General features: G+C 42.3%; 1 protein-coding gene across 2 annotated transcripts in view; it reads right to left on the bottom strand.

Annotated features, from left to right (window-relative positions):
* The window catches only part of TRIM2 (tripartite motif containing 2), a 119,657-nt gene that overhangs the window by 31,684 nt on the left and 64,355 nt on the right, over positions 1 to 23,618 (bottom strand). For both annotated transcript variants that reach the window (XM_029235676.1, XM_029235677.1), the window contains exons 3-6: positions 19,485 to 19,722; positions 8,227 to 8,378; positions 6,645 to 6,825; positions 5,118 to 5,841 (exon numbers count right to left, since the gene is read on the bottom strand). In XM_029235676.1, the coding sequence (XP_029091509.1) occupies positions 5,118 to 5,841; positions 6,645 to 6,825; positions 8,227 to 8,378; positions 19,485 to 19,722 (1,295 nt within the window). The remainder of the gene's footprint in view (positions 1 to 5,117; positions 5,842 to 6,644; positions 6,826 to 8,226; positions 8,379 to 19,484; positions 19,723 to 23,618) is intronic.

Below are 23,618 nucleotides of genomic sequence, written 5' to 3'. Positions count from 1 at the left end.
CCTCCTACGCGTGTTATAAATCTGCCACGTCCTCTCTACTCCAGCGCATCACTCTTAGTTCTGGCACTTGTAACAGCTCACATGGACTACTGCAACAGGAAGCAGCTCCCTGCTTCCCGGGGGACACTGTCAGTAGATCCCCTATAATGTCCCCAGCCTCTTTAAAAATCAGTGTCTCAGCAAGTCACTACATTACATTACACTGTTCAGTGCCTCCTCATCACCCACATGGTTCTCAAACCTCAGCGTGCAGAAGCATCGTGGAGCTGGTAGAATGCAGATTCCTGGTCCCTCTCCCAGAGATTCTGATTCTGTAAATGCAGTATGGAATTCAGGAATTCTCATTTTTACCAAGCACCCCAAGGAATTCAAGTGCTTTATGGGAAACACAGGTATACAGAACAAAGTCTCAGCTCCTTTGCAAGGAAACAGAACCTCTTCTCTGCTATCTTACTTCGTTTAACACTCCAGGTAATGGAATTATTTACAGTTCCTCGAAACTACTTAGTTTCTCATCTTCTTTCCCTTCATCTAAACCTCCCTTTTCCTCCTTTCATCTGACAGCCTCTTTCTCTTTCAAGGCCAGCTTTGGTTTAGATATCATCTCTAGATCCTTCCTTAACTCCTGCTGCTTGCCAGCCTTATCCCCCACCCCACCCCAGCCTCTGAAGGTACGCATACTGAAGGTACCACATTTGTCACACGCCTGTTCCCTTCCAGACTATGGCCTCCTCTAGGTCAGGGTCAGAATCTCACCCCTCCCTTTATACCAGGACCCAGCCACGTATGAGGCACATAGTAGGAGCTCAAACAGCAAGGGCCCATCTAACTACAGGGCTGGATAATCAGGGAGGAAGGTGAAAATGTGAGTCAAAATTACCCCTGGAAATCCTTTATATCGCACAGAAAGTGATGGCTCCCTTTCACAAATACACAAAATTAACACACGTTATTTAGGGTTGTTAAATGAATCCTGATACATGTTTTATGAAAACTATGTAGCTTACGACATGAAATCAGTGCCTCAAGAAGCTCAGTATGTGGGACCAGTTGAGGGAACAGCAGAACCCCAGTTGCCAGCTTATGTGTGTATTTGGATTTGAATGAATTCTGACTTCAGTACATGCAGAGGGGGAGCTGTTCTAATCGTGAATGTGCCAGTATCGTGGAACAACCACCTAACAACCTGACTGTACAGTACAAACAAGCTTAGAGTCCGAAAACAAAGCTATAACTGTAAAAGAAAGTTGAACTCTTCTAATTATTTATATAAACTCTCCCCGTATGTAGCCAACAGTATAGATTTTGAAAAGACAGGTTCTCAGAAGGCCAGTACTGCTTGTCTAATACTGCCTAGCACAGTTCTGTGCATGGGAATACATGTGATGATTGCCCTTGAGCTTGGTGCTTTGTTGCCTGGTCTGTGTGTCCCTGGGCTTCAAAACTGGAATCTGACAGTGGTGAGCAGGAAGTTAAATCATGCAGTAAGTCATGACTTGATTCGATTCAGATAGGCAAAGTACTTAGGCAAAGTGCTCTTGTGGGTTGGGGATTATAAATGATTAAAGATGTCATCTTTGACCTCAAGTAATGCGTAATATCATCAGGAAATAAGACCTCAGCAGAAATAATAATCCACCACAGTGGATTCTAAAATAGAAGGTGGGACTTGAGGGAAGGATAAAATTGGGCAAAGAATTCATGGATGGAGGTGCCCAGGTGTGAAAGCATAGAGGGTGTTCAAGGAGCTGTGGACTCCAACACTCACCTCTCCAGCTCCTCTCCCCAGTGCCCCAGCCACTTTCCACCCCTCCGACCTTTGTTCCCCCTGCATCTTCTCATGGATGTGTCCCCCCTAAAACATTAATCACGTTCACTCCTCTTCCCCTTGCCTTTGTCCTCCACACTGGTCCCTTGCCCAGGATGCCATTTCGACTTGGATAAGTTGTATTGGTCCTTCACGTCTGGTTTAAATTCCTTCTCCTAATCCATGCTATTAGTATTGTGGCCTCTCCCATTGCAGAGCACAGGCTCCGGACGTGCAGGCTCAGCGGCCATGGCTCATGGGCCTAGCCGCTCCACGGCATGTGGGATCTTCCCGGACCGGGGCACGAACCCGTGTCCCCTGCATCGGCAGGCGGACTCTCAACCACTGCGCCACCAGGGAAGCCCTGGAGTTAAGATCTTTAAAGGTGATTAACTTAAAATGAGGCCATTAGGGTGAGGCCCTAACCCAATATGACTGGTGTCTTTCTAAGAAGAGGAAGAAACACCAGGGGGGTGTGCGTGCACAGAGGGACAACCATGAGAGGACAAAGCAGCCAGGAGGCGGCCATCTCCAAGCCAAGAAGAGAGGCCTCCCAAGAAACCAACCTTGCCGCCACCTTTAACTCCAGAACTGTGAGAAAATAAATTTCTGTTGTTTAAGTCAGCCAGTCTGTGGTATTTTGTTATGGCAGCACCAGCATTAATAAACCTGGACCTAGTGCTGTATGCCAGGTACTGTTCTAAGCATTTTACAAATGCTTCAACATTTAAACACCTTCCCACCAGTGCCAGTGAATCACTACGGCTGCATTTCTCAATGGGTAGGAGGGGAGAAGAGTGTATCCCCTTCCCTGTAGGGTGGGAGCTGGGCATTCAGAATAAATATAGTTGGGGGAAAAACACCCTAAGAGATATATCTCTTTTCTCAGGTGAGAATCACAGGTGGAAGGGTGATGATTGATAATTGTAACAATAGTAAAATGATTGCCACCATTAACTGAGCAGTTACTGTACATAGGCAAGTACCAGCCGTATTATAAGAATTCCTTCTCATTTCACCCCCCCAGCAACCTTAAGAATTAGGTAATATTTCATTCCCTTTATTTTACAGAGGAAGAAACCAGGTTAAGAAGGGGCAAGCCAGTTGTCAGCTGGCAAAGAGAATCAGAATCAGACCCAGATCTGGGCCTTTTTCCACTCTGCACACTGCCTGGGAAGTGGACTGGGGTCCCTTGGCTGGGGGAGGGGAGATTCTAAATGCGAGACAGAATTTGTTCTTAATGCAGATCAATGGGGAGCAGCAAGGTCAATTGTTTTAGAAGAAAAGGCAGCAAGGAACACCTAACAGCCTTAATGGCATGTGCAAAAACAATCATTCTCTTTATTTAGCTCCTCCTACATGCCAGGCATTAAGCTTGGAACTGAGTCCTGAGAAGCTGATATTTTTATCTTTTCTTTTTATGGACATGGAAACTGAAGGCCAGGGAAGCTGAGAGACCTGGCCAAGGTTGAAATAAGTGGTAGAACCGGAGTGGCAGGCCTGGGAGGCTCCAATCCTGCGCCTGTCCTGGCCCACCCACTCTGCTTTGGCAGGTATCTCAATGGCTTCTGTACCCACACTGCGTAAACAGCCAGTGAATGCACGAGGGCCTCCATGCCCTGAGTGGAGAGTTTCCTTACCATATCATGGTCTTTACCAAGATTCACCCTAAAGAATAATAAATAATATAGAATACTAAATAATAAAGAGAAATGAATAATAATGGAGTAGCTTTTGCCCAAGAATGCTCCAAGGAGCCTTATTTTCCCAAGATGTTCCATGGAAAAAATTCTATGGTCAGACAAGTTTGGAAGTGCTGCCTGTTATCCCTCCACTGCCTTTGAGACTGCCAGTGTGGCAGTAAAAAGACAAACAAAAAACTGTGCACATCAACAGATTCTAAAGGTACTATAGTAAAAAAAAAAAAAAAAAAATCTGATTCCTTCACTTAAGCTAAGCTTTCCCCAATCTTTCTGAACCACAGAATTGTTTTTCTACACGTGTCAGTGAACATACCTCGCAGCCTCTTTTTAGATATACTGCATTGTAGGACTGAAGAAGCAGAAAGAGAAGCAGGCTGGAGCCACTTTTGGATATGGTAGCTAACATGCTGACTTTTTTCTTAAGAATGATCAAATTGTGGGGACTTCCCTGGCGGTCCAGTGGTTAAGACTCCATGCTTCCACTGCAGGGGACATGGGTTCGATCCCTGATCAGGGAACTAAGATCCCACATGCCGTGTGGGACAGCCAAAAAATAAATAAATTTTTAAAAATTATCAAATTGTTGGCTGTTTACGTTTAGTTTGCTTTCTATTGAGAAAATAAACAGCTTCAAAACATCTGACGCAATAAATCTGACAAGGGAAGGGCTATTTGCATCCCCAAATCTCGTGGCTCATCCTAAACCTTCTTGCTTCCATTTCGCCCCAACACCATTCCATTCTCCAGGTTTCCACCCACCCCTTTCTCTTCGGGGCTGCTCTCCAGCTACAGGCGACTGGACATGACAACTTGCAATGCACCATGTCCCTCACCCCCCGTCCTTACAATGAGGAAGCAGTGACAGGAAGGCATCAGACCCTCTGCCCACAGTTATAGCCCACGCTGGCAAATTCCAGAGAGATGAGTGAACTTATGTGGTAGAAGTATCTCTCTGCCTTGGGGTTAGGCAGGAGTACTCTAGACATTCCCACAGGGGGGCGGAGGGGAAGGTTGCCAACAGTTCCTTTAAAATGTCCAGATTATGTACACAGTGCTATATTTAAAATAGCACAGGGAACTCTACTCAGTATTAGGTAACAACCTAAATGGGAAAAGAATTTGAAAAACAATATATACATGTATATGTATAACTTTGCTGTACACTTGAAACTAACACAACATTGTTAATCACCTATGCTCCAATATAAAATAAAAAGTAAAAAAATCTGCTACCAAAAAAAAAGTCCAGATTATGAGTGCTGTGATTTTTCTAATTCTCTTTTTGCTTATTTTCAGTTTCTAATTTTCCATAATGAATGTGCAGCACTTGTGTGTTAAGGAGGAGGAGGGAGAGGGGGGAAGAACGGGAGAGAGGCGGGGGGGGGGGGGGGGGGGAGAAGGAGGGGGGGAGGGGGGAGGGGGGAGGAGGGGAAAATAAATCATAAAATCTCCGGAGAAGGAGACTGCATGAGCTCACCTAATAAAATACACGCGTATCTCGTCAGCCTTAGTTGTGACCTGCAAAGCTGCAATTTGCAACACTTTCCCAGTCACCCCTTAACCAAAGCAAAGCTCAGAATTCAGGTGCAGCGCCGCCTCCCCCTTACCCACGCGGAAGATCAGATCGTCTTCGATGGGATTCTCTTTTCGTTTCCCGGTGCTGTACATGCTAGCGGGTCTCTTCACAGCCTTCTGCTTCACATGGCCGCTCCCCGGGGACTTTACGCGCCTCTTCACGCCCTCAGTGGTGGGGGACACGTCCGCCGACCGGATCACCTTCAGCTTAAACGGGCTGCCGCGGATGTGCTGGTCGTAGAGCCGCAGGGACAGGGTGAAGTCGCCCTCTTTCTGTACTGTGTACAGGAACTCGTACGTGCCGTTCTTGTTGTCCAGGATCTCCCCGTCCGCCACGCTGCCGTCGGGCGTGCTCAGCTCCGCCGTGATGTAGGCGTTGCCCGTTTTGCACAGCTCGCCGTCTTTGTCCTTGGTTGTTATGGTAACGGACATGGGCTGCCCGATGATGGTCTGCCGCAGCCCCTCGCCCGTGGCCACCGTCTCGGAGGCGACGGCGTTGGTGGTTAAAATCGTCCCGAGGTTGTGGATGGACTTCTTGAGCCCCTCGGTCTCCACGATGAAGTCCAGCTGGTCGTTTTCTCGCGGGTGCAGCGGAAAATCCTGGTCCGCCAGTTCGTTCAGCTTCTCGCTCATCTGCTTCTTCACAAGCAGCACCTCCGTCTCCGTGCCGTGGTTGAGGGCCTGCGCCGTGAAGCTGCTGCAGCTCTTGATACTCTCCTGCCCCTCAAGCAGAGTATCCAGCTGCGACTGGAGGACCTGCGGGGAAACCAAGCCGGGTGAGCTCTTCCCAGGGCGCCCGGGCCCGCACCTGCCCGCGCTCTTGGCCCCCGGCAGGGGGTGTTCGGTTTAACCCAGCGAACCTCGTTCTCACGCTGAATCCTAAATCGCTTACCAGTCCCTTCTCTTTCCCTTCCTCCTCGCCTGTCTCTCCCACACACATATTTACGGGGTCATGTGTCTTGGATAGGCGCAAGCAGAAATGTCACCGACAGCTTGGCAGCCAGATTGCTATGCCTGACATCTGAAATTTTATTCATTATTCAGTATCTTTGTCTAATGTCCAAAGCTTCCCTGTCACCACCTAAAGGAACAGAAACCAGACAAACGAAAACTCCACACCTGAATATCGGAAGCTTTCATCCCTGGTTTTGTGATGGGATGTGCAGAGTTAAACAAAGGCTGAAAGGGTTCACTCTGAAGTTGACTAACAGGTTGGTGTGGGTGAGAGAGCAATTAAGAGACGATTAGACATTATAATTAAGGAAGGAAAACAATCCAGTTTAACCCTAAATCCTGAAAGCATTACTTTATATTCAACTTTGCCTTGTGTCAAGTTATCAAGTGGTACTTAAGGCCACAGAATCATAGTTCTGCTGAAAACAGGAAGGAAGAAATAGCTGGATAAGCCACTAAATAAAAACTGCTGTTTAGTGAACAACAGTGACACTTAACCCATTTGAGTCCCCTTTACCGCTGGTAGAACACAGTAAGCTAGCGCCAGGGAGGCCCCCGATAGTGCACCTCTGACAGGATGTCTGTAGGAAAGGGTGGAGTCTTACTTTGTGTTTGAGACCATAGTTGACTTCCAGCTCCATAAGCAGCACGCTCTTGCGCACATTTAAAGTCTTCTGGAGCTCATCAAAGGTAGAATGGATGTCATCCACAATGCTGGCCTTTTGGTCGGTTAACTGATGGATGATTTCTGAGATGAACTGAAGAGCAGAATCTATTTCTGGGAGCCTGGAAGACAGTTATCAGAGGTGGTTATTATAATAAGATCCACACGGAAATAGTAAAAAATAAAAAAAAAACTATCCAAACACTATATTTTGTCAAGAAACATCTTCTGTGCCTTTCATCATCTTTAAAAAGTAATAACTGAAGAACAGAGTGAATAAGACATGACATAATTACTGCCTTTGAGAGAAGAGATTTTGAGGGTCCACGTCTATTTCAATCTACCTCAATCATTTAATTTAAAAAATTGATGGTACAAAGCCTCGAAGCTCTCAGAACCCCATGGCTTTTTCTCACACTCTAAATCAGCTGTTCTCTACAATGGATAAACAACAAGGTCCTACTGTAGAGCACAGAGAACTATATTCAATATCCTGTGATAAACCACAATGGAAAGGAATTTTTAAAAAAAGAATGTATATATATATGTATAACTGAATCACTTCGCTGTACAGCAGTAATTAACACAATATTGTAAATTAACTATACTTCAATAAAAAAATAAGAAGAAAAAGAAAAAAATAAATCAGGCGTTCTCTAACTTGACATATTGATATTTTGGGCCAGATAATTCTTTGTTGCAGGCGGCTGTCCTGTGAATTGTAGGATGTTTAACAGCAACCTTTCCTCTACCCCTCCCCCCAACACAGCTGTGACACCAGATTGTCTCCAGGCATTGCCAAATGTCCCTTGGGGGGTATCATCGCCCTTGGTTGAGGACCACTGGCCTAAATATATAGCTGTATCTTTTTACCCAATCACATGAAAAACTTATCCAAACTCAGAGTTTCCTGGGAATTTCTTGCAAGTTTCCAAGTTCTTTTAATTAGTATAGAATAGCCACACTTTTCTCACTTCAACTTTTGGTAAAGATATTTATTTTCATTTTGCTGTTTATTTCCTCTCTTTGGTCTTTCTCATGCATCACACAGCTACTCTGTTTCTTCATTTCCATGCCAAATAAAGAGCCTGGAAGCAGGGAAGGAGAAGGAAAATTGAGCACTTGCTGCTCAGGACCATTTTGCTGGGCTCAGATAGAGATGAGCCAGTCACAGTCGGCACAGTGGCTTCTAAGTGTGTCAAGAACAGTAGCTAAGAAAGGCTCTTCAGACAGCCTGGTTTCAGGCACAAATTTCAGAGATCTCCTGAGAGTGTATTTTCCTCGAGTATATTTTGTTCCTTTAATCATACTAAGGTACTAAAAGGAAAACCACCACTCATAACAAAAGGGGGTTGGAATTTTACCAAGGGGCAGGGGATGACCCTCATCACTCACTAGTTTATGACTACAGCCCTATGATCAAAGGACAGTTTATTTAGGTGACATGAATCTTCTATCCCACTGGGACACGAGACCCTGAGGCCACAGGCGGCCCGTCAGGAGCCAGGCAGAGGTATGCACACCTTTTGTTGACAGCGTCCAGCTGGACCTGGAGTGAGGCCTTGTGCTGCTCCACCACGTCCTTGAGGGGGACTGTGGGGTGTTCCGCATGCTCCCCCTCCGTGCACTCCCGACACATGGCAGTCTCGCAGGACTGGCAGTAAAAGTCCATCACCTGCGGGTGACACAAGAGCAATTCCAGGTTTGGTGCCAGTGACTGAGTGCTGACCACGCACTAAGCCTTCACTTGCACTCTCTCAGTTAATTCTCACAGCCTCCCCAGGATGTGGGCAGTATTATATCCAGTTTCACAGGAGAAAAGGAAAGATAAATGTTTATGTTCCAGGTCTCGAACAGAGGCGGATCGGGCTCCAAAGCTGTCGCTATGGCCACAAAACCAGCTTTTCTTGGCCACTCCCCTAAGACAGAACAGTATAGGGCTTTGGTACTCAAACTTTTTGGTCTCAGGACCCCTTTCCACTCTTTATACATGATTGAGGATTCCAAATGCTTTGTGTTTATATGAGTTATATCTATAGCTATTTATTAGGTTAAAAATGGAAACTGAGAAACATTCAAAATATTGATTAATTTATCAAAAGCAAAAATAAATGTTAACATTAATAATATATGAAAAGTATATTTTGCAAAACAAAAATTTTGTGAGGAGAATGGCATTGCTTTTCATATTTGTAAATCTCTTCAGTGTCTGGCTTCATAGAAGACAGCTGGATTCTCATATCTGCTTCTGCATTCAATCTGTTTTGCTAGCACATATAGTAGAGTCTCTGGAAAATGCCACTGAATACTCTTGAGAGGTTGAGAGTAAAAAAGGTAAATAGGGCTTCCCTGGTGGCGCAGTCGTTGCGAGTCCGCCTGCCGATGTAGGGGACGTGGGTTCGTGCCCCGGTCCGGGAAGATCCCACATGCCGCGGAGCGGCTGGGCCCATGAGCCATGGCCACTGAGCCTGTGCGTCCAGAGCCTGTGCGTCTCGAGCCTGTGCTCCACAACGGGAGAGGCCACAACAGTAAGAGGCCCGCACAAAAAAAAAAAAAAAAAAAAAAAAAGGTAAATAATGTTTTAGTATTATCATAAATATAGTTTTGACCTTGTGGGTCCCCTGAAAGGGTCTGGAGACCCATGAGAGTTCCTGGATTGCACCTTGAGAACGGCTACTCTTTGGATAAGAGATGAGCTGGATGCAACAGTTTGCATCCTGGCTCCACCACTTACGTGACCTCACCGTGTCTCAATTTTCGCTTTGGCAAATGGAGACAGTCATGTAACGTACTAATCTACTTCACAGGGCTGCTATGAGGATTTGGTAGATTAATATGCACAAAGAACTCAGATGATGCCTGGCATTGGCACGTAGTAAGTTCTTAATAAGTAGTAGCAGTGATGATGGCGGTGATGATATCATTTGCTTACCTGAAAATAAAACCACCTTACCCTGACTGTGGTGAACTCTCGGTATCAATATAACATAAAGCCTGAAGGTTAGTTTCCTTGTGAAGGCATTCCCCTTATTCTCTCATCTGGAAATAACTTCTTCCAATATTGAATTCCCAAAGCACTTGGGGCAGGGGGAATCTTTTTCTTGAAGTATAACACACATACAGAAAATGGCATAAATCCTAACACAGATTGATGGATTTTCATAAAGTGAATGCACCCACTAAAGCAATTTTATTCATACCCCTTTTATGAAATATTTATAAGATTTTAAGTTACTGAGCACTGAAACTGTCTCACCCAGAGCCTAGATAATTCCCTCCACATAGTATGTCTATAATGCCATTGCTGAATGTGTGAACTCTGTGCTGTTTATAAGAGACTCACATTAGGTTGAAAGTAAAAAGATGGAAAAAGATATTCCATGCAAAGAGTAACCAAAAGAGAGCTGGAGTAGCTATTCTAATATTAGACAAAACAGGCTTTAAGACAAAAGTTGTTATAACAGACAAGGACATTATCAACTATACTTCAATTAAAAAAAGGACATTATATAATAATAAAATGGTAAAGCCATCATTTATTAATACATATGTAACCAACAACAGAGTCCCACTATATATGAAGCAAAAACTGACAGAATTGAAGGGAGAAATGGAGAGTTCAATAATAATAGTTGGAGATTTCAATATTCCACTTTCAATAATGATATAACTATTAGACAGAAGATCAGTAAAGAAATAGAGAACTTGAACAACATTATAAACCAACTAGGCCTAACACACACATGTGGAACACTCTGTTCAGTAACAGAAGACACATTTTTGTCAAGTACACACGCAACATCTTCCAGAAGAAACCATACATTAGGTCACAAAAGTCTCAATAAATTTAAAAAGACTGAAGTCATATAAAATATCTTCTCTGGCTACAGTAGAATGAAATTAGAAATCAATAACATAAGGAAATCTGGAAAATTAACAAATACGTGGAAATTAAATAACACAAACATAATGAGTCAAAGAAGAAATTACAAGGGCAAGTACAAAATATTTTGTTTTGTTTTGTTTTGTTTTTGCATTACGTGGGCCTCTCACTGTTGTGGCCTCTCCCGCTGCGGAGCACAGGCTCCGGACGCACAGGCTCAGCGGCCAGGGCCTCTGCGGCATGTGGGATCTTCCCGGACCGGGGCACGAACCCGCGTCCCCTGCATCGGCAGGCGGACTCTCAACCACTGCGCCACCAGGGAATCCCCAAAATATTTTGAGATGAATAGAAACACAACATATCAAAACTTATGACAGTGCTCAGAGCAAAATTTATAGCTGTAAATGTCTACATTAAAAAGAAGATCTCAAATCAATAACCTAGGCTTCCACCTTAGAGAACTAGAAAAAGAGGAACAAATTAAACCCAAAGCAAGCGGAAGAAAGGAAATAAAGATTAGTGTGGAGATCAATAAAATGGAGAATAGAAAAACAATAGAGAGAATCAATGAGCCAAAAGTTGGTTCTTTGTAAGAATCAACAAAATTGACAAACAGAATACTATGGACTGTTGTATGTCAATAAATCAAATAACCTAGATAAAATGGATAAATACCTAGAAACACAGAAACTACCAAAACTAACTCAGAGAAGAAATAGAACATATGAATAGACCTACAATAAGTAAAGAGATCAATCAATATTCAAAATACCTCCAACAAAGAAAAGTCCAGGGCGAGATGGCTTCACTGGTGAATTCTACCAAACATTTCAAGAAGAATTAACACCAATCCCCAAACTCTTCAAAATTAGAAGAGAAGGGAACATTTCCTAATTCATTAGGCCAGTAATATACTGACACCAAAGACATCACACAAGAAAAGAAAATTAAATACTAATAATCCCTATGAATATAGATGCAAAAATCCTTAACAAAATACTAGTAAACTGAACCCAGCTGCATATTAAAAAGATTAAACACCATGACCACGTGGGATTTATTCCAGGAATGCAAGGGTAGTCCACATACAATAATCAATATATGTAATACACCACGCTAATAAGATGAAGGGGAAGAATCCCACATGATCAGATCAGTAAATACAGAAATAGGATTTGACAATACCCAACACCCTTTCATGATAAAAAAAAAAAACAAAAAAAAACACATCATATTAGAAATAGAAGGAAAATTCCTCAACTTGAAAAATGGCATCTGCAAAAACCCCACAGCTTACTTAATGGTGACTCCCTCCTAAGATCAGGAATATGACAAGGATGTCCACTTTTGCCACTTCTATTCAACAATGTTCTGGAAGTTTTAGCCAGAGCGTATAGGCAAGAAAAATAAAATGCATCCAAACTGGAAAAGAAGAAGTAAGAATTTCTCTATTCAGAGATGACATATATGGACAATCCCAAAGAATGTACACATGTGCGCATGCACACACACACACTATCAGAACTAACAAATGAATTCAGCAAAGCTTTAGGATACAACATCAACAAACAAAAATCAGTTGTATTTCTATACACTAGCAATGAACAATCCAAAAATGAAATTAAGAACATTCCACTTATAATAGCATCCAAAAGAATACAAAATACTTAAAGAATAAATTTAACAGAGAAGGTACAAGACTCGTACACTGAAAGCTACAAAATATTGTTGAAAGAAATTAAAGAATACCTAAATAATGGAAATACATGGAAAGATATCCCATGCTCATGAACTGGAAGACTTAATATTGTTAAGAGGGCAATATTCCCAAATTGATCTACAGATTCAATGAAATATCTATCAAAACTCCAACTTCTTTTTTCACAGAAGTGAACAAGCTATTCCTAAAATTTATATAAAATTACACTGGTACCCTGAATAGCCAAAACAACTTTCAAAAGAAGAACAAAATTGGAAGCCTCACACTTCCCTATTTCAAAACTTACTACCAAGCTAGAGTAATAAAAATTGTGCATTACCAGCATAAGGATAGGCATATAGATCAATGGAATAGAATTGAGAGTCCAGAAATAAAACCATACATTTATGGTCAACTGATTCTTGAAAAGCGTGCCAGGACCACTCAATGGGGGAAAAGAGTCTTTTCCACAAGGGACATCAAGACCACTGGATATCTATGTGTAAAAGAATGAAGTTGAAACCTTACCTCACTCCATATACAAAAATTAACTCAAAATAGATTAACAACCTAAATGTAAGAGCTAAAACTATAAAAATCCTAGAAAAAAAACATAGGGTTAAATTTTCATGACCTTGGACTTGGCAATAGATTCCTAGATATGATGCCAAAAACACAAGCAAAAAAAGAAAAAGTAGATAAATTGGACTTCATCAAATTAAAAACTTGTGTATCAAAGGGCAGTACCAGGAAAGTAAAAAGAATGGGAAAAATATTTCCTAGCTATATATCTGACAACGATGTAGTATCCAGAACATACAAAGAACCCCTGCAACTCAAGAACCCAATTCAAAAATTGTCAAAGGAATTAAATAGACATTTCTTCAAAAAGGGTAAACAAATGGCCAATTTTCGCAGGAAAATACTCTAACATCATTAGTCACTAGGAAAATGCAAATAAAAACCGCAGTGAGACACCACTTCACACCAGCTTGGAGGGCTAGACTCAAAAAATCAGATAACAAGTGTTGGTGAGAATGTGAAAAAATCAGAACTCTCATACTTTGCTGGTGGGAATATAAAATGGTGTAATTCTATGAAAACAGTTGGCACTTCCTCAAAGGTTAAACATTACCGTATGACCCAGCAATTCCACTCTCCTAGGTATCTACCCAAGAGAACTGAAAACGTATGTCCACACAAAAACTGTACATGAATGTTCATAGCAGCATTATTTATAATAGCCCAAAAGTGGAAACAACCCAAATATCCATCAACTCATGAATGGATAAACAAATTATGGTATAATATTTAGCCATACAAGAGGAATGAAGTTCTGATATACACTGCAATATAGATGAACCTTGAAAATATTATGCTAAGTGATAGAAGCCAGACTCAAAAGGCCACATATTGTAGAATTCCATTTATATCAAATGTCCACAATGGACAAATCCTTAGAAACAGAAAGCAGGCTGGTGGGTGCCAGGGGTTGGGGTGTCGGGAAGGGATGAGGAATGGCTGCTTAACAGGTATGGAGTTTCTTTGGGGGATAATGAAAAACTTCTGGAATTAGGTAGTGGTGATGTTTGGACAACCTTTTAAATATGCTAAAAGCCATTGAATTGTACACTTAAAAGGGGTTAAAATGTTGAGTTTTACGTTAAGTGATTTTAACCTCCATTTTAAGAAACTGATTGCATCTTTGAAGAGATAGCAACAGACCTGGGTAGTTGTCCCTGGTTCTGTATCTTGGATGTTTCTTGGGAAGTAAAGGCCCTGAAATCATTTTGAAGCATCTACAACTAGTCATTCTCTAATGCTTGTGCTCAGGTTCTGACAGCTTTGACTCAAGCTGAGACTTCATTGTGGGAGGTGAGCAACTCAGTTGAACTCATCCATCTTGGGTGAGAGGACACTGGTGCTCCCAAGGGTGGGTGGGCCAGAGCCCAGGATGAGCTTGTTGTTGTTGACAGGTAGTCACCATTTGTGTTCATTAGAAGAGGAGATGGCAGGACCATATGCATAATAACGTGCTGAAAAGGATGGTCAGGGCCTTGTAGCCACCACCACCACCACCCACCCACCCCCCGCCAGGATTCTGGAAGTGGGGGCTGGAAGGCAGGGCATTCTTAATGAGGATCTCTCCTTTGCACCTCTTAACATGCTTGTTAGAAAGGCACCTAAGCCAGCAACAACAGGGCTTAAGGATCATTTGTGTTCTGGGACTTTGAGGCATGAGCTCAAATGTCTGCTTTAAGTGCAAAGAACCTCTTAAATCACTAACCATTATTCCCATTTTTCTTTGTATTTGAACAATGCAGCCATGGCAGTTTAATTAGAAGACAGATAGTGTCACAGCACTTAAAGTAAATGACAGGCATTCACCCACATGTGCTAATCAGCACCAGGCAGTTTATGAGGGCAACATCCTGCTTCATTGTTAATTGCCCGATTTTATTGAATCATTTGAATTGTTTTTAAAGATTTACCCATGGCAATTAACCGCAGCCATTTATCTGTAATATTGCATGCATTTGACTTGAATAGGCAGTGAGGACCCCCGTTTCAGAGCATCAGCAGAGAACTCCTACAATCTATGGTGGAACAATAGAATGATTCAAGACATGCAGTAAATTTTCCAGGGCCTCTTGCTAGTTTATACGTTTTATGATTCCAAAGACTCATAATGACCCAGCATAGAAAAGGTGCTCAAAACACACTTTAAATAGCTTCATTCACCTCCAGGAGGATCCAATTCTTTAGAGTTAATTTTTAATGTGATTTGATGTGATATGTTTGGTAGAGAAACAGGGAACATTTCAACCTAAAGGCTTCTTTACCTTTGCTGGAATTAGCATCTCTGTGACTGTTTCTTCTTAGCAGCCTATGGCATCCAAGGGTCTCTATTCCTCAGGCATTCTCAGGAAATACATCTTTAGGAATTCTTTGTGAAGCTTAACATTTATTTTCTCCTATGATTATTAACTGTTTATAGATCTCCTGTGAATTTTTCAAGTTCTAGGCTCATTTTCTTTTGTGATATTCAATCTTTTTCTTAGTAAGTAAGTGCTCTTACACGGTAAAAGTTTGCTGGGGTATTTTATTTTATTTATTTATTTTTTTAAAAAAATATTTATTTATTTTGGCTGCGCCATGTCTTCCTTGAAGCACGTGGGATCTTCTTTGCGGAATGCGGACTCTTAGTTTCGGTATTCACGGGGGATCTAGTTTCCCGATCAGGGATCGAACCTGGGTCCCCTACATTGTGAGAGCGAAGTCCCACCCACTGGACCACGAAGGAAGTCCCTGCTCAGGTATTTTAAATAAGAATTTTACAGCTACTTTCATAAACTGAATGAGTCATAGTTTTCTTCTTGTTCGGTCTTCACTAGATTTTGGTGTCAGAGTTAATGAGTATATCATAGGTGAATTTGGTAGCTTCCTATCTTTTCTTATGATCCAGAAGTATAAATACTATGAATCATATCTGTTTTATACAGGTTTGAAGGCATTCAGTTTTAAATGAACTTTCACCAGTTTCCTTCAAGATTATAGGTCTATTTGGGTTTTCTTGATCATTTGTAGTTTCCTAGATAATCATCCACTTCATTCAAACTTTCACTATATTAGCCTTTAGCACAGAGAATTGATCTACTAATTTTAAAATCTTCTTTTTATCTATACAGATATCTCTTTATTAGTCCCAATTTGACTTATTTATATTTACCCTTTGGTGCTTTATCAGATGTCAGATTATTTCATTAATTAAAAAAAATTCAGCTCTTGGATTTATTCATCAACACAATTATTTCATTATTTTCAAACTCTCCAAGGTTATCTTTACTATTTTCTTTTTTTCGTGTGCCATATATTTATTTCAATGTTCTTTTCCTAACTTCTTGAAATGAACTCTTTTTAAATAAAATACTTAAACATATAAAATTTCCTGAGTATAGATAATGACTTTATCTTATACATTTAATAGATAAAGCTTACACTTTCAACATTTTGTAAATAGTCTAATTTTGCTATTTTTTCTTTGATTAAATAATTATAAACTTTTAAAAAAGATTTGGGGTTTCTTCTGTAACATATGTTACTAGTGTAATTTTATTGCATTGTGGTGCAGGAACTTGGTCTACACAATGGAAAAATACAGTGATTTTTAAAAAATTACCTATTATATGATCAATTTGAATGGCTCAAATTCTCACAATCTTAATAGCTTAGTTGAACAGATTTTAGTATATGCCTTTTTATTAGTGGGAAGCAGATTCTCAAGTGAAAGAATACTCTTTTCTCTGAAATTCATCCTTCCTTCTCCAAGTCCATTGATGCTTTTCTTGTTCTACCCCTTATCATCTCGCATTTGGACAACTCAATACTAAACTCAATTGGTGGTGCAGCCTCCAGTCTCTGCTACGCTATTCCTCCACAATGCCATTAACATACCCATCTCCTGTTTAAAAGGTTTTAATGCTTCTCCACTGCTTATGGAATTTAGGTCAAACCTTTCCTCGATGACATTCTTAGCTCGTCACAGTTTCTCCCCTCTATCTTTCTAGACTCATCCTGTATTCTCCAGCCCACCTATGCTCCCATCACCACTGGGGCATCTCCATGCTCTAGCTGTGCTGAGCTGCAAGCTCATTCCTGAATTCCACGACACTCTTGCCTTTACTTACTGATGTAATCTTTTCAGTTGCCATTATTTCTCATTCCACACGATTGTCCTTTACACCCCAAATTTGGACCAGTGTCTACAGTAGATCTCCTAAAGTTTCTAAAACTTTACTCCCCTATCAAGTCAGATGTCCAGAGAGCCCTACCTGGACTACTCTTGAAGGGGACTCAGGTACCTGATGGAAATGCCTTCCCAGACTAGTATTTAGAACGTGAGCCCCAGAAGGAGACAGCCTTAGCATTCACTAAGAGCCAGTGTGAGAAGCGGTCATAAGAGGGCACGCTTTAAAGTTCCTTTTGCAAAACTTACATGGTAACTCTCCCTTGGAGTACAGTGTGCAGAAAATCTACAGTTATCGATAGCCCGGTGTGCTTTCGATTAAATAATTAAGGATATGTAATCCACGATGTCTCTCTTGTTTTGGCTAGCAAAACGCTCAGGAGGCTATTTCCTCCTGGTCTAGCTTTTATGATGTGTCAACTAGCTGTGTTACTTAAACTGTTCAAGTCTCAGTTTCTTTATCTATAAAATGAAGGTAACCAGTACCAATTTACACAGAGTGGTGTGTGAGAAGCCTAGCATGGTGTCCGGCCATTTGTTTAAAAATATGTACTACTGACTTCTGAGAGACTGAATATAAAAATGCACACGGACCATACAAAAATAAAACTCTGACCCACAACTTGCCCAAGAAACCAACCCCCTTATCCACAATGAAACAAACCAGGAAGCCAGCCTGCTATAAGTCAGACTGCAATCTCTGTTAACAATCCAAAAAGCTAAACAATAACTTCTGTACCAATTGACCCCAAATGGCTAGGACTTGATAATTAACAGCTTCTATAATTTTTGTCCCTCTTCTGACTTAGGACCAACCAGAGAAAGCCAAATCTGCACCCCTAAGCAGTCACGTAGGATGTCCCCCTTCTAATTAGTTGGCCCCCAGCTTCTCCATGCCAAACACTCCCAATCAGGGCACAGCTGAAGCCTCCCCTTTTTTCTACTACAGAGCTTTCCCGCTCCTCTGCCTGACTTTGAGTCTCTGACAAAACACAAGTGATGGTCTGACTCCTTGTTACAGCAAGTGCTGAGTAAATAGCCTTTGCTTTTCCTCATTTGGTTGGTCTCTGTTTGTATGTACACTTCCATGTGTAAGATGCTGTGCTGAGTGCTAGGGGTATAATGATGAACATGGTTCCTCCCTCTTGGAGCTCACTTTGTACAAGGAAAGCCAGCAGATACACAGCTGGAGGCAGGCAGAACACAGCAAATGTCATGAAGGGAATCAAGACATGGTATGATGGTGGGAAACCGTGTGTCAGAGGCGTTCTGCCCTAGAGAGTGAGCTAGAGAGGACTGCCTGGTGTAGAAATTTGAGCTGAGACATGGAGGATGAGAATGAGCTGGCCACATAAATAGGGAACGTAGAGCGTTCCAGGCCTGAGGAACAGACAGCAGCCAGGGCCCAAGGTAGGAAACCACTTGGCAAGTTCTAGGAGGCCAGTGACACTGCAGCACAGTGGGTCTATGAGAGGTAGACCAACAGTTATTAGTTACGGCTAATAATTATTGCTTTGCCCTAGGAACCTCATGTTACTTCAGTGGTTTGATTACAGCAGTTTCAAACACTTTTGAAGTGGCCACTACATAAAGAAAAAAATGAAATAAGCCATTAATTAGAAATCATTTTAAAAGCTAATATTTAAAGAGAGCTTACAGTATGCTTTCTATGACTAAAATATTTAATTCTCCAAATAATCCTGTAGGGGAGACTGTTATTACTTTCTTTCTGCATATGAGGAAGTGAGACAGAGGATTTAGTACATTTCCCAAAGCTGACACAGAAAATGAGTGTGAGGAGCAGGATTTGAATCAGGCAGTCTGACTCCAAAGCTGGCAGTGAGCTGCTATGCAATGCTGCCTCTTCAGGCTACATAGCTGCCGTGAATCCATCGTTCGATGGTACACACCGGTCCTCCCGAGTTTATGATGGTTACTGTGTTTGCTGGCAGAAGGAAGTATGTTTGGGATCTACAGGCTATAATCTCTGATCAGGGATTCACATAACTTCAGATTATTTATGATTAAGGAATAGGGTCTAATGGAGCATGAGGAAAATTTCCCTCACAAGAAAAATAAAACACTGTAAATAACATTTTAATAATCATTCTCACTTTGCAGAACTTATCTACTATTAAATCTTTCTCCATAATTTATTACACAGATGTTTGTGGGTCAAAGTATGCCCAGCTTACAAACAGTTGTCCGTTTGCTCTCCTGGGGAAACCAATTTGTGCTAAGTCGGCACAATGAAGACTGATCTTATTATTTAAATAAATTGGGTCAGAGAAAGGAAGCAGGCAAAATAGTCTGAGGACAGGTAAAAAGTGTTTTCAATCACTCATTTTCCAGGTGGAGTTCTGTTTCAGTGTATATACCCTCTGATTGACCAAAGCCTCCCCAAATCAAGCAGCCCCTCGGCCCAGGCAGTGCCTGCAATCCGCTCACTTACATTCCCATCGTGGTTTGGGCAAGAGAGAGGCTTCCCCGCAGCCACAGCGGTGACTGTCTCCAGGATGGAGGACTCCTCAGCATTGCTGCCTGGAGTTCGCTGCAGCACGTCCATCAGGTTTGTGATGAAGAAGTTGTTCTGGAGCGCGGCCACCCCCTTCTCGGGCAGGATGGAGGTCTGGCGGCACACGGGGCAGGAGAGGGTTAGACTGTGGGCGGGAATGTAGTTCTGCAGGCACCTGTCGCAGAAACAGAAGCGGGGCGGTCAGCACAGTGGGGCTCCTGCAGGGGCTACCAGACAGGTTCTCGGTGACTACAGGGCTACTTTGCATAACTTCCGTTGTGGTCTCCTTCACTAGGAAAAGATTAGTTCTGAAGTCAATAGGTCACCTCACATTGCACCAGTCAACTGATCAGATAATCTCATTGACTTTGGTACTGTTTCCTCGAGCTTTGCCACACAGGCAAAGTGTGGTCCACAGGTGCGCATCACTGGCCTCAACGGGGAGCTTGGAAGAAACGCAGACTCGCAGGACCCACTCCAGGCCTGATGAATCAGATTCCCAGGCGATGTGTATGCACATTTAAGATTGAGAAGCACTGATACCTAGTATGGCGTTCACAAATTTGTGGACTTTTACACAAATTGGAAGAAACATGTCACAATTTTTCTGCTAGCGCTGAAACTCTTTTTACATACAAAATCATAAGCAGATTTCAGATGTTAAAAACACATCGAAGTGGAAATGTTTGTTTGAAACAGGGACGGGACACCCAGAGTCCCACCAACACCATCTCTTCTTAAGAGCCTCTCCTTAAGAGCCATCAACTTAATTCATTTAATTAGCGAAATGTATAGCTAATACAGTTGACCCTTGAACAACGCGCGAGTTAGGGGTGCCGACCCTTGGTGCAGTGGAAAATCCGAAGATCCACGTATAACTCAGAGCCAGCCCTCCAATTTCCCAGTTCCTCCACATCCGGGGTTCTACACCTGCAGATTCAACCAACCACAGATCTTGTCATCCTGTAATACTGACTACTGAAAAGAATCCGCATATGAGTAAACCCATGCAGTTCAAACCTGTGTTGTTCGGGGGTCAACTTTACTTCCAGTAATCCTGTGATCACTTTTAAATGTATGAGGAAAGACAGGCAGAGAGAGGGTAAGTTACTTGCCCAAGGGACTTAGGCCGTCAGAGGCAGAGTGGTTGCTCAAACGCAGGCAATTTGGCACCAGAATCTAAGCTCGACGTCACTACAACGTTTCCCAGTTTCTCCAACAAATTTGAAAACCTCTGATTTCGCCCCATTTCTCTTATTTTGCAGATGGGGAAACTAACATCAAGGAGGTTAAATGACCTTCCCTATGTCACACAGTAGATAGCACTGAATCAATACCAGAGATGAAACAGCTTTTGCTAAGGTCACTCACTAGCAACATCTAAATCTAATACACATTTTTTGATTCTGTCATTCATCAAGCTTGAGCACTGCCTCCCCACCCCTCCTTTTTATGAAACTTTATCTTTCCTTGGTTTCCGATACCACACTCACCTCGTTCTCCTTCTGCCTGCTCTCTTTTCTACTGAGTCAATATAGTTTGGAGTTAATCAAGTCTTATCGTAAGCCCTCTTCTTTCCCTATGGTATTATATTATAATGCACGATAAGCATAACACTCTCATATTTATGTTTCTTCCCACGGATGCCTCCTCTGAGCCCCATAACTGTACACCAACTGCTCTCTTGACATCTCCTCTTAGAGGTCTCACAGGTCCTAAAACTCAACATGTTCAAAACCAAACCCACGATATTCCCGCACGCTGTGTCCACCCGTCAGTGAACTGCACCTCCATCCCTTCATCTAAGCAAACCAGAAGTATGAGTCATTCTAAAAACAGTAATTCCCATACTGGTCTTCACTGTCCACATGCAACCCATCACCAAAGCCTGGAAATTCCTCAGTATGGTTCCAGCCTCCCCAGGTCTCTTCATCTGTATGAAGACACCCTTGCTTAGATGTCTGCAGTCGCCCTGCCCCTGGTATAATGCCATCCACCTTGTACCCCCCTCACCCTTCTCCGTACTGCAACCAGAGTGACCTTCCCCAAAGGCAAAGCCGACCATTTAAATCTCCTCCCCCTCACATCTAAGATGAAACCCTTCCATGGCTTCCACTGTTCTTACAATGAAGACAAGAATCCATACGTTGTAATACGGATTACCCACCTATATGATCTGGACCTATTTATTTTCTGTCTTTTCCCCTCATCTGCTGCACATTTGGGCCTATCTAAATTCTTCCAAAGTGTTATATTCCCTTTCACTCTACACCTTTGCACATACCTGAAATTCTTTTCTTCTGCTCACTCCCCTTTGCTAAATTAATTTTTCCTCCTCCTTGGGATTTCTGCCTATTCATCACTTCTGCAGGGAAGCCTTCCCCGATTAGAGCAAATTCCCCTATTATGTGGTTGCCTGTGTACTTCTGGTATATGGCCCTTGTCACTGGTTTAATTTCACATTAATCTGAGTGAGTAGGTGTTTAATAACTGGTTCCTGCACTTGGCTGGAAGCTTCATAAGGCCAGGGACTGTGTCTGTGTCCTCCAAGCCCCACTGACGGCATTTTAGAACAAATAAGAGTAAGACAGCGGCTGTCCACTGAGCAGCCGGTGTTTGTGCCCAGCAGGAGATGGAGATAAGGGGTCCTGGGTCTCTCTCCATGACAAGCTGTGAAGTTTTGTCTCCACATAAACCAAATTTTCCCATCTTAGGGAAAGTTGCCAGCACCTTCCAAAGGAAATCAGTTCAATGTGCACGATGCTAAAACAATTTCAACACATAGCATTCCCTAGGGACTTGCCATGGTGGGATCCGGAAAATCTCCAGCAGTGGCTACTGGATGGGGAGTGGAAGTGGCGTGGGCTAGGCCTAATTGAGAGGGCAGGAGGCCAACCCCAGTCAGCCCGGAAGGGCTGCTTCTTACCTGCAAGAGCAAGGAAACGGGAGCCAAAAACAACCTGACGAGACGCTGAACGCTGGGGAATGGGGCCGCCCTGCTAAGCTCAAGCTTAGCTCTCAGCGTCATGTATAAAGAGTGCCCACCTATGTCGACTGCTTCCTCTCAAGTAATGCCCTTACCATGTGAGCCCAGGGACTCATGGACAGTTAAAGCTGGTGGTCATGCTTTAGCTACATCCATTGAGTGAGGGGGAAAAAAAAATCACTCTCCATTTCGCCATTTTGGAATAGGAATTTTAAAGTACTTAAGCCAAGGTATAAAATTATGAATAAAGTACAAAGTATCAGTGCCCTATATACCACCACTTAAAACAAACAAAAAACTGTACACACTCGCACACACAACCCCACAACAACCCAAAACAAAGAAAGCAAAACAAACAAAACACCACAACCACCAGTAACAAATCCACCTTCTCCATCCATCCATCACCACCAAAGATGTAGTTATTCTGTTGCAGTTGAGACCTTCCAAGGTAAACCAACTCAAAGAACATTCAATGAGACAACAAATGTACCTTAAACTGGATGGTAAATGTAATTACCATTGATTTGAAGTCACTGGAAATACCAATTTCCTGTTCTATGATAGGAGGTAACAAGTTTTAACTATGTATTAATTAATAAAAGAAAATGTACTTAATAAACTGCTATAAAACATAATTAACATATTTGTCTTTAAGAAAAATATGTAAACTTACTAGGGAAATACTAAAATTAGACCACAGATAAACTAATTACCAGCAACATTTTTTTTGCAGTACGCGGGCCTCTCACTGTTGTGGTCTCTCCCGTTGCGGAGCACAGGCTCTGGACGCACAGGCTCAGCGGCCATGGCTCACGGGCCCAGCCGCTCCGCGGCATGTGGGATCTTCCCGGACCAGGGCACAAACCCGTCTCCCCTGCATCAGCAGGTGTACTCTCAACCACTGCGCCACCAGGGAAGCCCCCAACAACATTTTTTAATGCTTAATTGCTGATGGGGTAAGTTGAACGAGAGGGTAAAAATATGTTTTGAAAACTGATTGATTCAATGTAAAGAACTATTCAAGAAATTTTTTAAAAAGAAGTGTGTTTTCAAAAATAAATAAATTAAAAAAATAATAATAA

The sequence above is a fragment of the Monodon monoceros genome, unplaced genomic scaffold, assembly GCF_005190385.1.
Source record: "Monodon monoceros isolate NGI ecotype Baffin Bay Population unplaced genomic scaffold, NGI_Narwhal_1 Super_Scaffold_20, whole genome shotgun sequence".
In the NCBI taxonomy this organism is placed as follows: Eukaryota; Metazoa; Chordata; class Mammalia; order Artiodactyla; family Monodontidae; genus Monodon; species Monodon monoceros.
The sequence above is the reverse complement of the archived record's forward strand: the minus strand, read 5'-3'. Positions and strand labels throughout refer to the sequence as shown.